The following is a 14,240-nucleotide window of genomic DNA, read 5'->3' as shown; positions in this document are numbered from 1 at the left end:
GGAGCAGCTGCAAAATAAACAGCATCAAAAAATCCCTGGTAGGGGCTTCCCTGGGGGCGCAGTGGTTGAGAGTCCGCCTGCCGATGCAAGGGACGCAGGTTCATTCCCCGGTCCGGGAAGATCCCACATGCCGCGGACTGGCTGGGCCCGTGAGCCATGGCCGCTAAGCCTGCGCGTCCGGAGCCTGTGCTCCGCAACGGGAGAGGCCACAACAGTGAGAGGCCCGCGTACCGCAAAAAAAAGAAAAAAAGAAAAAAAAATCCCTGGTGATTTCTGAAGGGGAATGGGATACCAGAGGAGACGCAGGGATGGTGACACTTGACTGCCCACTGCGCATCCTCACCACCATCTGGCCCACAATGCTCTCCAACTCTTCTGAGCCCTGGGCCCACCTCTGGTCACCTGAGGGGGTTTCCCCTTGATAACGCTGGAGATTCCAAGCTAAATGTCCTGCATGAATACAGGGCCTATTTTCTTCAGACTCTGTTTACCAGAAGAAAAAAAAGAAAGAAAGAAAATCAAGCCAACTGGGATAGAGGCAGGAATCCTGTGGGCCACTGACACAACCGCACAAAGGCTGCCTCCATAAAATAGCAACCAGGGTTAAGTGGTGCCACTGAACAGACTGCCAGCAAAAGCCATGTCAGAGTGGGATTAAATACCGAGGGAGCATGCTGAATAGACTGCGACATGATTCCCCAAGAAAAGTGGGGGAAGCCCCACTGCGCTAATCATTTCAATCTAGACGTGCCAAACCTTCTTGAGACAAGCATGTAGGAGAAACCCTGAAGCATCGGCCTGGGCAGAGACCACTTAATTCCCAGAGCCTGTAGTGGGAAGCAGCCGCATAGCACAGGGAGATCAGCTCGGTGCTTTGTGACCGCCTGGAGGGGTGGAATAGGGAGGGTGGGAGGGAGGGAGACGCAAGCGGGAAGAGATATGGGAACATATTTATATATATATAACTGATTCATTTTGTTGTGAAGCTGAAACTAACATACCATTGTAAAGCAATTATACGCCAATAAAAATGTTAAAATGAAAAAAAAAAAAAATTCCCAGAGCCTGGACTGGCAACGTGCTGGGATGCCTGCACCAGGGCTGGCCCGCCAGAGACATCAGGAACTAGAAACCAACCATGCTGGGCAACCAACTTGGAATGGATGCCCGGGAGGAAACAGGAAAAGGCCAATGCCTTGCTGAGGCTCAGTTCTGCCTTGTGCCTCCTAGACTAAGCATCCAGGGCATTTAAGTTTCCACTTGCAGAGCTGGTGATGGCCAACTCCTCCTTCTGGGTCAAAGAAGAGATCAGGGTGCCCATTCTAAGGAATGCCTACGGGCCAACTCCACAGGGCACAGAAGTGTGTCAGGTTCATCACATACCATGGGCTTGGCAAAAACAGTACTGGAAAGAAACATCATGCTTCAAAGGAGGCTGGGCCCACCCACCAGTCTACAGATTTGAGCATCCTGCTTCCTTTTGCAGACCAAGTAACTCAACCAGCTCTGCGTCTTCCCTAGCGCGTGCTCTTGGTACGTAACCTGAGCCTCGGTTTTCTCATCTGCAGAACGGAATAAGTGTAGTACCTACCTCAAGGGGTTGTGAGGGTTAAACGAGATAACACAGATAAAACCCTTGACATGGGGGGCAGGCACAAAGTAAGTACCAGACAAGTAACAGCTATTGGTATTAAGAACCAGCTAGCATGAGCACACCTCCACATGGATAATCCTAAACCAGCTGCAGTGCTTACTGGGAAGCATTTTCTTCTATGGAGAAGCTACAGCCAACTCCCCTCGGGAACCACTGCTAACTGCTGGCCAACAAGTTCTCACTTTTCTTGGCCCGTCTGTGCCACCATCCTCTGCAAATAAACCCTGCTGACGAAACTGACAAATCGACATCTCCCCTTCCTCAGCTCTCATCTAGGTGGTATGAGAAAGTAACCAAGTGGCTGACCAGGAGGAAAAGGCACAGCGAGAGCTGAGCCCCGGGAAAAAGGGAGAAAGGTCCCTTACAAAAATGAAGTTTGGCAACACAGAAATCCTCTAGAGGAGAGTTGGATGGAAGCTGAAAGGGGCCTGGGTTTATGGATCTACCTGATTTACAAAAGAAAAAAGAGAGAGAAAGAGGAGAGACAGGCAAGAAACAAAAAAGATGAAAACCCATGGGAGCAGTGGCAGTTACCTCAAGATCATGAGAGCCCTTGACAAGAGGCGGCTAGGTTAATGTGAAGGTCAGGGTTATGATCATTAACTGCCCAAACTCTCAACAAATTGCCTGGGTAGGCTCTGAATGACCCATTAATTAGGAACAAGATTACAAAAATTACAAGGAGGCTCCGCCTCTTCACATGTTAAACAACAGGCCTAAATGCAGAAGTCCAGGATCCCCAAATCCAACCCTGCAGGACAGTCATTTACTAGGAGTGAAGGCACGGAGCCTTTGCCTTACAAAACTGGCTCAGGGCTCATGCCTGAGGAAGGCCCCTGAGACCTTCCCTCGATTTAGGCCGTGGTGAAGCACTCACGGGGGGAACCTCATTGAGGGATTTTTTAGAGGCAGGAAATTCTTGAAATTTCCTGGGTCTTGCACATGTTTTTCGGTGTAATTACACCCAGGTTCTTCAACCACAGATCAAGAGCAAAGAAGCACTGTGTCTCCCTCCCCCTCAACATTCTCAGGTGTGGTCATAACTGGCTCAGTGACATCACAGCATTTCCATGGCAACATGCCCACATCACAGACACCACCCGAGCAGCAAGCACAAACCAACCACAGGAGAAGCCCAAGCCGCAGCCCGAACCCCTCACTTCAACAGAAGCAAGACAGCCTGTCCAGTGCCAGGACCCTGACATGAATACACCTACTGCCAGAGTCAATGTGGGGGAAATTGGAGAAATCTGAACCTGGACTGGATATTTGAGATACTAAGTAATTATTGTTAATTTTGTTAGGCATGATTATGGTTTTGTGGTTATGTTAAAAAAAATTAAGTTAAAGATTCATACTGAAGAATGTATGGGTGAAATGAGATGAGGTCTGGGATGTGCTTTAAAATACTCAAGGGGGATGGGGGGAGGTAGTGAGATGAACCAAAATTCACAAAACGTGTATAACTGTTGAAACTGGTGATGGGTATAAGGCAATCTATGACACTATTTTCTCTTCTCTTAAATATGTTAGAAAATTTCCCTAAGAAAAAGTTAAAAAATAAAAAAGATGCCCTGGGTGGGGACAACCTCTCAGTAAAGTGAAGAGAGCTCATCAAGGTCCTCAAAAAGTTAATTTCCCTAGCAAAGAGCTGGAGTTCAAGGTGGGGGCCTCCACCAGCCCTCACATCTCTGCTGTGGTTTCCTCAACTACAAAACCTTCCTGGGCACCCCAGGGTCTTATAAAATCCAAGAGCCATAGGAAATATTCACTACTAACATCCTGTAGCAGCAACTTCCATTCCAGGCACCACACTGCTGTGCTCTCCACTTCTGCACATCTGTCACTGAAATGCATTAACAAACGTATGCAGTAGCAATTCATTAGTATCCCCATTTTATAGACAAATAAACTGAGGCTCAAAGATGGGAAGAAATATGCCCACAGGGTCACAGCAGGAAAAAGCAGAACTGGAACCAGAGTCCAGGACTTTCTGACTCCAGGTCCAGCTCTTAACCTCAACCCTTGAGACAATTAGAAATTATCCAAAAAAGAATAATTTACTAAACAGGCCAACAAACAAAACAACTCTCACCCTGAAATTTATACTTGAGTTGGAAAAAAATAAGACACACGTACAGAAAACAGATTAAATGAAACAGTACTGCAAAAATGCCAAAGTTAATACTAAGACACTGGGCAAGCTCCTTATACACTCTGTGCCCTGTTTCAATTGTGAAGTGAAGGCAGTAAAGGAACCTCCAGGATGGATATATATCCTCCTAGAAAGAATTCCCTGAGACCATGTAAATCAAGTGTTTAGCACCAACCTGGCCCAGAATAACTGCTTAGGAGTAAAAACTATCAACATGCAAAGACACAAAGCCAATCCAGGCCATCCAACATCAAATGAATGGAATTGGGACATTCAAAAATATGACCCAAAGACATCTGGATAGTTTAGGGAATAAGAGGTGCCCAGAAGGGACTTCCCTGGTGGTGCAGTGGTTAAGAATCCGCCTGCCAATGCAGGGGACACAGGTTTGAGCCCTGCCGGGAAGATCCCACATGCCCGTGGGATCCCACAACTACGCCCGTGCGCCACAACTACTGAGCCTACGCTCTAGAGCCTGCGAGCCACAACTACTGAGCTTGCGTGCCACAACTACTGAAGCCTGTGCACCTGCTCTGCAACAAGAGAAGCCACCGCAGTGAGAAGCCTGCGCACCACAACGAAGAGTAACCCCGCTCCCCGCAACTAGAGAAAGCCCGTGCCCAGCAATGAAAACCCAACGCAGACAAAATAAGTAAATAAATAGTGTCTTAAAAAAAAAAAAAGAGGTACCTACAAAGGTCCAAGGAATCCTATAGCAAAAAAACAAATAGGACTTATCCCAAGAGGGACAGAAAGCAACATGAATCCAAGGGAGGAAAATTCCAAAGTCCTCTAACGCTAGAAGAATCGCTACACTCCCAAGTGTGTGGCATCCACACTGGGGTTCGTCCAAGCACACAAACCTCTTAGGCAGAACATTTCTGTAGAGTTTAAAACAAGCTGACCAAGAAAAACCCAGCTTGCTAGACGAATCTCTGAGTCAAAAGTGTCCTTTTCTTTGCTCAAATAGCTATTCTCCTACTCCCACTCGCCCTGAAAACAGCTCGTGTTCTTGATAGAGGCATCTCTCTGATCCAAGTTTTTCCTGTCAGATGAACCTCTGAAATCTGCTTCGCAGCAACAAAGAATTTCCTAACCTCCTTCTCAGGCCAGCCACGCTTTGGATTGCTTAAAGCTGGAAAGATGCTGGTTCTCATCCAAAGAGAGACGATTTTTATTATTCCAGAAAGGAAAATCGAACCATGAAACTTGTGAACTAAGACTTCTTGTTTATAATTTTTTCAGGGGAATCAATTTGGTTCCATTCAGCCAAGACAAAGTATTAACATTTTCCTCTTAAAAGAGACCTGGCCTAGGACGCAAAGATTTCTTGTTCATATATGCAATTATCTGTATACAAATATTCCAGTCAACGGTGGGCTCCTGGAGCGTGGAGAAGAAAGAGGCTGGCACTCATCCCTGAGTTTCCAAGGGCCCAGCACAGGGCCAGGTATAGACTGGGAGGGTGCTTGGGATATGGTCTACACAAACAGGCATCAATCTCAGCCATCCACACCCTCTTTGTCAATTTCATCAACAAAGACATTGGACCATTTCCCAGGCAGCAACCTGGATCACTTAAAACTCTAAAATAGGTCACTGAGGGGTTGTCTTTGGTCACAAACTCATTCACCAAGGTGTTTATCGAGGGCTTCTTGATAGACCAGAGGATAAATGACAAGAGCCCCTATGTGACTGATGCACCAACTGAGCAGATGAACGTGGCTGCCAGTCAGCAACCTCAGGGCTGCAGCCAGGGGCTGCCTCTGTCGCTGAAAGGCTGTGCTTCCGGGGACTGCTCTGGTGCCCCGTGCAATGGCAGGGCCTGGAGTCCCAAGGAAACCTAAGCCCTGGTGTCTGTTAGGAAAATGAGGAGGGCAATAATCCAAGCCACCTGCAGTGGAGGTTTAGCCAACTGACACTCACGTCTGGGCCCAGCTCCCTTGGGTCGGGCCATAGAAGGGATGTGTTAGCTGCCATCCATTTCCTCACCGGGCTTCAAGAGGTCTTCAGTTCCTTCTAATGAATGCACATCCCTTCAATTTAAAGGTTCAAAAGACTGGGTGTGGGCCTCTACATCCACTGGAAGGAGTGGAACATAGGGATGATGGAACCTCAACAAGTCATGGAGGGGCAGTAGTAGCACAGCCCCCCTCTCTGGGGACAACTTTAAAGTCCCCTCCCATTGCCCCCAACACCTCCACCACCACAACAAAGATAAACGATGGTGGCTGCTGTGTACACCCTCCAGGCACTAGGCCCACAAGACCAGCGCAAAGGGCAGCAAAAAACACTTCAGGCCGGCCGTGCGGGCCACACAGTCTCTGTCCCATCTAGTCAACTCTGCTGTTTAGCACAAAAGTAGCCGCAGACAAGCTAAACGAAAGTTCCGATAAAACTCAGCTTATAAACTTTCACAAAGCCACACTTAACCTCTGCGGTACTCTGCTTTTTCTACCCTCCTCCATTTGTTTTCCACATACAGGAGGCAAATCAATAAATGGACCTTATATCCCACTAATGCCTGCATGCTGCAGTTTGAGAGATATTGTGCCAGACCCAGGACGGCCTCTGGGTATAGACCTCAGGGCTGGGTACAGGCTGGCTGGGTTCTAACTGCCTCCACACCCAACAGCCCTGTGACCTTCAACAAGTGACTTCACCTCTGTTTCAGTTTCTCAGCAGGACTAAGGTGAGCTAATGCATGAAAAGCACTCAGACGGCCCCTGGGGCAGGTAATCTTTGACCTTCACATGACAATGCCCAAGAGGTCACACCTTTGGGAAGGCCAGGAAACTGACCTAAGAGATGAGTAACCCTTGCGGCACATCCAGTCTGCCTGACACCCACGTCCACAGCCAGCCACCACTCCCCACCATCTCTCTACCAGAACTGGGCCTGCCTGGTGTGGAAGGAGCAGGCAGCATCCAGGCTCTATTAAGCTTTATGGCTCTGAAGTGTAGGGTTTTCTGGGATCACTCAACAGGGACAAGGGATCCAGCCTGGAATTCAGCTAAGCTGCTGAGCCAAGGTTTCTCTAACGGCTCTTCCTGGGATCTAGCCACTTAGCCTACCCTTACAATTCATTTTCAAGGCATCTACTCTGCAGCTGGGTACCAGGAGCTGCAGTAGCAGCAACCATGCCTCACTGTGGCCAGAAGCGGCAGAAGGCAGGGCAGATACGGGAAGGTAACATGAGGCCGGGTAAAGGCAGTACCAACTTCTGCCCAACTCTAAATGAAGTCCCGAGGAGAGAAGGGCTCCTTGAACACTCCGAAAACTGTTCGGCTCCAAGAAAAGCACGAGACAAGCCTGGCTGCTGAATGAACAAAACCTTAACTGACGCAGCCAAATCACCAAGGGGTGGGAGAATCTTGGAGCTGGGACAGACCGTGTTCTCTCGGACTCTGGTGAGGGTAAAGGACTTACTTAAGGGGACGTGACTGGTTAGCAGTGGGTGAGGTGCTAGAGCCCTGGTTTCCCTGGTCTCAGGAGGCCTACCAAGGCCGTAGCCCTGACTCAGACTCTGATTGCAAAAGATGAGCAGGGGAAGGTAGCCAACAGCTCAAGAAAGCATGACTGTTGCAGCATCGTATAATAAGGACACTGAGCCAGCAAGAAATGCCTTAAGATGGCTTCCACTTAGTTGAAACCCCAATCAGCTCCTTGCAATTAAACTGCTGACCAGAAACCCAAGAAGTGAAAGATAAACTGACTTCCTTCAAAAACACAGATGTTATTCTTACCTCTGTTTATACACCAGACTGTAAATTCTATTTAGAGTTTTTCTCTAGTAGGGACAGCAGGAAGATAAAGAAACCAAGATTCTCTGAATGCCAGGCATTGTGTGGGTGTTCTGCATATGCCCATTTGACCGCAATGCCCCGAAAGGAGGGCCTTATCCTCGGTGGCCACTGCACACTGAACACAATCTCATCTGCCTCCAAACCCACGCTGTTCCTTCATATCCTGCTGCCACCTCCAACGTTCAAAAGATGTCACCACTTGCCTTACAAATAGCAAGCTGAGTCACCAGTTCACACAGATGAAAAATAACAAAAATAAAAAAACAAGAAAGATTCTCTACCCAGAGCAATTTGGCCAACAGAAGCAAACTATGCTCTGAGCAAACCTATGTACTACTAAAAAAATTATTCCCAAAGCAGGATGCAACTACATCTACACCAACTAAGAGGCCATGTCTTCATCTTGGTCATCAACTGACTAAGGGTCAGAAATGTATTTTAAGAACTGCCCTCATGGGCTTCCCTGGTTGCTCAGTGGTTAAGGATCTGTCTGCCAACGCAGGGGACACGGGTTCAAGCCCTAGTCCGATAAGATCTCACATGCCGCGGAGCAACTAAGCCCGTGGGCCACAACTACTGAGCCTGTGCTCTAGAGCCCGTGAGCCACAACTACTGAAGCCCACATGCCTAGAGCCCATGCTCCGCAACAAGAGAAGCCACCGCAATGAGAAGCCCATGTACTGCAACAAAGTGTAGCCCCTGCTCACCGCAACTAAAGAAAGCCCACGCACAGCAACAAAGACCCAAGGCAGCCAAAAATAAATAAGTTAAAAAAAAATTTGAAGAACTGCTCTCACAACCTCCTATTGTTACTAACTCCAGGCAAAAAACTTTGCACAATGTCTTCAAGACTGCATCTTCATAAACTATCAAAAGCAAAAGAGGCCTGCAGCAAAGACTCAGCCGATAAATTTGGAAAGCCAAATCCATGATACCAAACAATCTCAGTTTACCTTAACCTACTCAAATGAACTTTATATGCCACCCAAACAGGCAGCTTTTCCACTCTTTCCATTAGGTTCCAACTCTGAAACCGATCTCAAACCATTTAACAGGATTCCCCTCCACCAATGAGCAGACTGCTCCTACGGATCTTGGAATCAGCTTATTAAATACCAACCGCCAGAAATCTCAGAAACAATCCTTTTTTTTCTCCTATTATGTCAGTCGTTATGTTACCAAGGTACAGGTGAGCACCTTGCTCATTTAGAAACTCAGCCACTTCACTTCCTATTTGCTCTGAATTATTTTCTTCTAACCTCCTAAGCTGGGTCAGAACCAGTCACTCTGGTACTAGAAAATATCGTCTGCGGGGACCAAAATTAGGTTCTCTGGAATATGGTTGGACCTGAAGCTACCCACAGAGGCTTGGAAATAGTTTCATTAGTGATTTTCGCCATAGAGGTTATTTATCGTAACTGGATCTGGCCTACACAACAAGATGGTTCTAGGAACCTGATAACCACAAAAATGTAACAGAAGTGAACAAGTAAGGCAACCCTGAGACATCCATTTTTCGCACATCAGGGAAGGGAAAAGATCTAAGAGAAAGGAGCGGAGGTAGAGGCATTATTCAACAACAAATAACTGAACCAGCCCGATATGAAACTGTCTACATTCAACTGGAGGGGAAATCACAAACTCAGAAGCAACCATTCATCTCTAACTTGCCCGTCAACAGCTGGGAAAGCCTTCATTTCTTCAGGTGCAAAACAACTTTCCCTTGGGATCAGCCTTCCTGGCTGAGGCAAAGCCATACTAGTGGTTTTCTAAAATAGCTAGCTCTACTTTAAGAAAACTCCGGCTTGTTAAGAATCAAAAATTTAAACCTTCAGAGCAAATCGAAACCCTATCTGGGAGATAGTACAGATGATGAATTTAGAAAGCCCTTTTGCGGAATCACATTTTTTTCTTTTGAAGAGCAAATTTGAGGGGAATAAAAAATATAAAGGGGTTTAGGACCAGAATAACTGTTTTCATGGTCACAAGTAATTTTCTTTCTACTGGGAGATTTTTATTTGCTTTCAGATTAAAGCTCTCCCCAAAGAACATAAAAATTTTAAAGATTACAAGTGTATAAGAGCTGCTGTTAAATCAGGGATTCTGAGTGACACCCTTTTTTTTTTTTTGCAACATCCATTAATATGAAATTTAACTAATACTGGTACATCAGTTTGAGGGGGAAAAGGTAGTACTGTCACATTTCAAAAACAAAGACTACTGAAATACTTTGACATAATTACTGGGGCTTCTTGGATTTGATGGATGAGATTCCTTTGAGAAGGAAAAAACAATAAACCCTTGTGTTGATATGCCTGAGCGTTTTTAAGTGCTTGAGGAAATATTTTAACATTAATGACTGCTAAAATTTTCACTTATAAAAGAAATGCAATTTCCTTAACATTTCACTTTAAAAGTAAAGTTAAAAAAGCATCCTTCTACACTTAGTAGCCCTTGTCACTTGGAAGGTTCATCTGTTAGCATCCAGTTTCTGCACTTGGCTCCTGGAGGAGAAATTTTACAAAGGATGGGAAACTTCAAATAAATGCAATTCATTTTCGGCTGACCCTGCGCACTGGATAGTGTGTTCAGTTTGTGCTTCAGACATTGTTTTGCAGGAATACTGGACTGTGTGGACACTTCTTCCTCCCACAAATGATTTTACATACCTAAGATCTTCACAGCAGTTAAGTTGTGAACATACCGAGAGGAAGAACAAAACAAGTGGCCCACTGAATTGCAGTTTACATGTTTCCTCATCTAAATGTCGGTGAATTTTTTTTCTCCTAAGAATGGAAAAAAGGAAACAGGATCTTGGGAGGGGAAGAGGGCTGTGTGTTAAAAAGTTTTCTCTAACAAAGTATGTCAGGGACCAAAAGTGGGCAAGAGGGAAAATGGAACTTCAACGTGTTTTGTCTTTTAACGGAAGAACTTATGCTTGTAAAACACATCAGAAGTAGTGTTTGGTTCTGCAAGTCATTTCTGTTGCTCTTTTTTCCTTGTACATGTAGGAGAGGGGGGACTGGGGGCCGGAGGAAGTGTTCTCTCCACCATGGCTGGGCGTGTAACACGTTTGCATCGACTTTTCACGGTCAGGCATGTGCTTTCGAACAAAGGAACAGTGGAGACGGGGAGAGGAAACTGAGGCTTGACACACTTTACAGATTTGGTGCTTAAACAGTACTTTACAAATGACTTGCTTAATTTAAACGTCCATCACCATAAGAGACATCGGAGTCAAATGAGAAAATTGGATCTACTTGAACCACAATCTTTTTGGGGCGGCTGGGGCAGAGGGGAGGGAGAACATTAACTTGCACGCAAGCATCATAAACCAAATTCAGTAACCTCGTCTCCTACAAATGGACTTGAAGTATCCACTTTCTTCAAAGATGAAGGCTGGAGACAAAGCAATGGACTGAAATGGCAAGAGGGATACCAAGGGCTTGAAAACATATGGGCCTTTTACAGAGGTTTTTGTCATGTTACAGTAATACACTTTCTTTTTTGAGAAAACTGTGTACATCAAATTTTAAAAATTAAACATCGAAAAGGATGTGCAAGTCTAAAAGGGCTCAACAGGGTTAGAATCCTGATTTGAACATATAAATTCACGCTCTCAAGCATCACTTTGGTCTAAAGGCGAGGAGGAAGGCAGGCAGGAAAGGGACAAAAAGAGGGAGATAATTGAATTACTCAATAAAAGAGGCTACTTACCATCCCAACCCATTGTAAGACATACACTTCTGACATAAGAGAACTCCTTAGAGGTCGAATAAAGCGTGTAAGCACCTTTGAGTAATGCACCTGCCCCCAAGAGGGGGCCCGGAAGCCCAACGTGGGCTTAGCGAACAGACCTTTGCTAATCTGTTTATTTCCTTGAACTGGAGTCAGGCTGCGATGGGCTGCGATTCCCAGGACGATACATTTAATTAGAACAAAACAGAACAAAACAAAAAAAAAAATTTGTAAAAGCTCACCAAACTGCTGCACTTGTGTCTCTGAATGTGGGTGGCATTTCTTTTAAAAGGCAAAGTATGGTCTGTGAAGGAGAAAGGGAAAAGGGGAGGTGGGAGTGGGGAGAAGGGGCCGTGGTGCCTGGCATGGGAAGCCCTAGCTAAGACCCCTGTCTAAGGGAGGGTCCTCTGCGACTCCCCAGCCCCGGGCTGCGACGGGGCAGCCATCTGTCCAGCGCCTTCTCTTCCCCTCCCCACCCCCACTCCCTCCAAGACTCACTTTCCTGCCGGCTGAAACCCTTCTACGATTTCCAAATCCACTCTCTAGCCACCTCTTCCCCTGCCCCACCAAAAAAGTGGGCGAACCCTGCACCCCAACCTTCTGCTGACGCAGGGTAAATGGGGCCCCAACCTCTTGCTGAAACGCGCCGGGCTGGCCCCTTTATCACCCTCCAGAGAAGGGCATGGGGCGAGCCCATTTCGCACTTAATAAAGGGGAGGGGGGCGCTGCCTTTCACCCCTTGCCAAAGCACAAGGAAACCTCGTTTTTTTTCTCCCGGAAGGGATGGCGCCCCATTTTAGCCCGAAAAAGGAGGGAACCCCACGAGAAAGAGGGGACCAACTTCCTCTCCTCTCCAAGGCAGGGAAACCAAACCTCACCAGCTTCCCCCCCGACCCCCGCCAATAAACGCATCACCTACCTACGAAAATCAGGAGGACCCCTCCCTTTAAGGAAAGAATGGGGAAGGGTCTTCTCCCCAAAAAGAGGCAGGGGCTTCCAAAGGGGCGAGAGATCCTCCCAATTTTGCCCCCTAGAGAATAGCTAGGAAACACCTCCCACCAAAAAAAAAGTACAAGAGGCCCCCACCGAAAGGACCCCCCGTAAGGATGGAGAAAGAAATTAACGAACCCCCACTTCCTGCCTCCTACAAAAGCTAGGGTACCTCTCCAAGTAGGGCAGGGCACACCTCCCCCAGGAGAAAGGATACTGCCGGGTTCTGGGAGCCACCCCCCCGACTCCAAACCCCTAAGAGCGGGGCTGTTGCTCGAGATCCCCCCCAAAGGGGTCCGGGGGCCCCTCCCCCATTCCCTTCCCCGAAGCCAGGCGACGGGCAGGCGGGCCCGTGGCTGCCAGCTCCGGGAGCACGGGCAGCCAGGACCCCCGTGGGCCTCCGAAGCCCCCCCGCCCCCGGCGCCCCCTCCCCAGGGCGGGCGCGGGGGGTCCGGGGGGCGCCTCCTCACCTTCCCCTCAGCATGGCGCCCAAAAAAGACAGAGCGAGAGCGAGGGAGAGCGGGCGAGCGCCGCGAGGGGGGGGAAACGCATGAGGCCGGGAGAGAAAGCAAGTGAGAAAGAGCGAGCGAGCGAGAGACACCCACCGACCCCGCCCTTCCTCCTCCTCCTCCTCCTCCGCGGCCCGGCCCAATATGGCGGCCGCCCCCCTTCCTCCTCCTCCTCCTCAACCTCCCCCCGGGGACGCCGCCCCGGCCGGGCCGGGGGCCTGACCTGTCGTCAGGGAGCGGGAGGCGGTGGTGGAGGAGGTGCGGGGTGGCCAGGCAGGCGTCGGGGGAACACGGAGGAGGCGAAGGCGTTGATGGCGGTGGCGGCGATGGCGGCGGCAGCGACTCTGATGGCGGCGGCGGGGGGGTCCCGGGCGCGGCCTCCATAGTTCCTTTGGGGGGGAGGGGATGTTAATGCACGAAAAAGGACTGCTTGGGCGTGGCGGGAGGGGCACACTTCAGCTCTGAGGGCTCCTGATAGTAATGGGTATATATTTTTTCAGTGTCGGAATCACCTCTGCGCCGACCTCCGCGTAGGCCGCGCGGCCTAGGCCTCAGCGGGCCGCTCGCCGCCTGCTTTCGCCGCCTGCAGCCCGCCCCTGGGGTCACTCGCTCACAGGCGCGGGGCCCTCATCGGGGCGAGAGCACCCCCCCACACACACCGCTGCGGGCCCGGGAGTGGGAGACCCGGGGGACACGGACACTGGTGGGTAGTTCGGTGTAATTAGCGCGGGCCGCGCGCAATGGAGCAAGCGAGGGGGAAAGGGAAAAGAGGAGAGCGAGCGAGGGCGATTAAAAAAAAAAAAGTAATTTAGGAAAAGGAAACGGGCCGCAGAGACAGGCCGACTGTCTGTCTGCCGGCCCTTGGTGCCCCGGCTTCCCGGCCCCCGCCGCAGTCAGAAATTCATACAAAATGGCGGCTCGGGCCCGGACGTGCCAAGAGGCTGAGGCGGGAGGAAGGGCGAGGTGGGAGGGGGAACTGGGAGGCGGAGGCGGCGTCACGTGGAGGAGAGAGGCACAGACTGCTCTCCCGAAGGGCCGCGGAAAGAGCCGAAGGGAGAGAGTGAGGCCGAGGCAAGGCGGAAAAAGCCGGAAGGAGCTGAGCTGAAGATCGCGAGAGGCGGAAAGAGCCGAAGTTGTTAACGGGGGTGGGGCTAGAGAAAGAATGGGAGGCCCCGGGGAGCCGGAAATAGCCGAAGCGAATCGGGACTGGGAAAAAACAAGGAACTGAGGTGATCCGAAAAGAAGCGAAGGCGGTGTCTAGGGTGGGTGACAGGAGGCGGAAACAGCCGACTGACGCCCGGCGGCGGTAATAGGATTTAGATGGAAAGAGCTGAAGTGTGGGGCTAGTGAAGCGATTAATTAAGAGAGTAAAAGACTTTGAGGAATTC

General features: G+C 49.1%; 1 protein-coding gene across 8 annotated transcripts in view; it reads right to left on the bottom strand.

Moving 5' to 3' along the window:
- Positions 1-13,733, bottom strand: part of ZC3H4 (zinc finger CCCH-type containing 4) — a 43,094-nt gene extending 29,361 nt beyond the window's left edge. The window contains exons 1-2 of one of the 8 annotated variants that reach the window (XM_060130253.1): positions 13,365-13,733; positions 13,076-13,241 (exon numbers count right to left, since the gene is read on the bottom strand). In XM_060130253.1, coding sequence (XP_059986236.1) covers positions 13,076-13,236 — 161 coding nt within the window. In that variant the 5' untranslated portion in view covers positions 13,237-13,241; positions 13,365-13,733. Of the gene's footprint in view, positions 1-11,332; positions 11,433-11,595; positions 11,806-11,851; positions 12,000-12,272; positions 12,430-12,813; positions 12,911-13,075; positions 13,242-13,364 lie in introns of those variants that run through there. The other 7 variants (XM_060130256.1, XM_060130255.1, XM_060130257.1 and 4 more) reach the window with 7 other exon arrangements.
- Positions 13,734-14,240: the final 507 nt, after the last annotated feature.

This window comes from Lagenorhynchus albirostris, chromosome 19 (assembly GCF_949774975.1).
Source record: "Lagenorhynchus albirostris chromosome 19, mLagAlb1.1, whole genome shotgun sequence".
Lineage (NCBI taxonomy): Eukaryota > Metazoa > Chordata > Mammalia > Artiodactyla > Delphinidae > Lagenorhynchus > Lagenorhynchus albirostris.
Note: the sequence above shows the minus strand (reverse complement) of the source record. Positions and strands in the feature narration are given on the sequence as shown.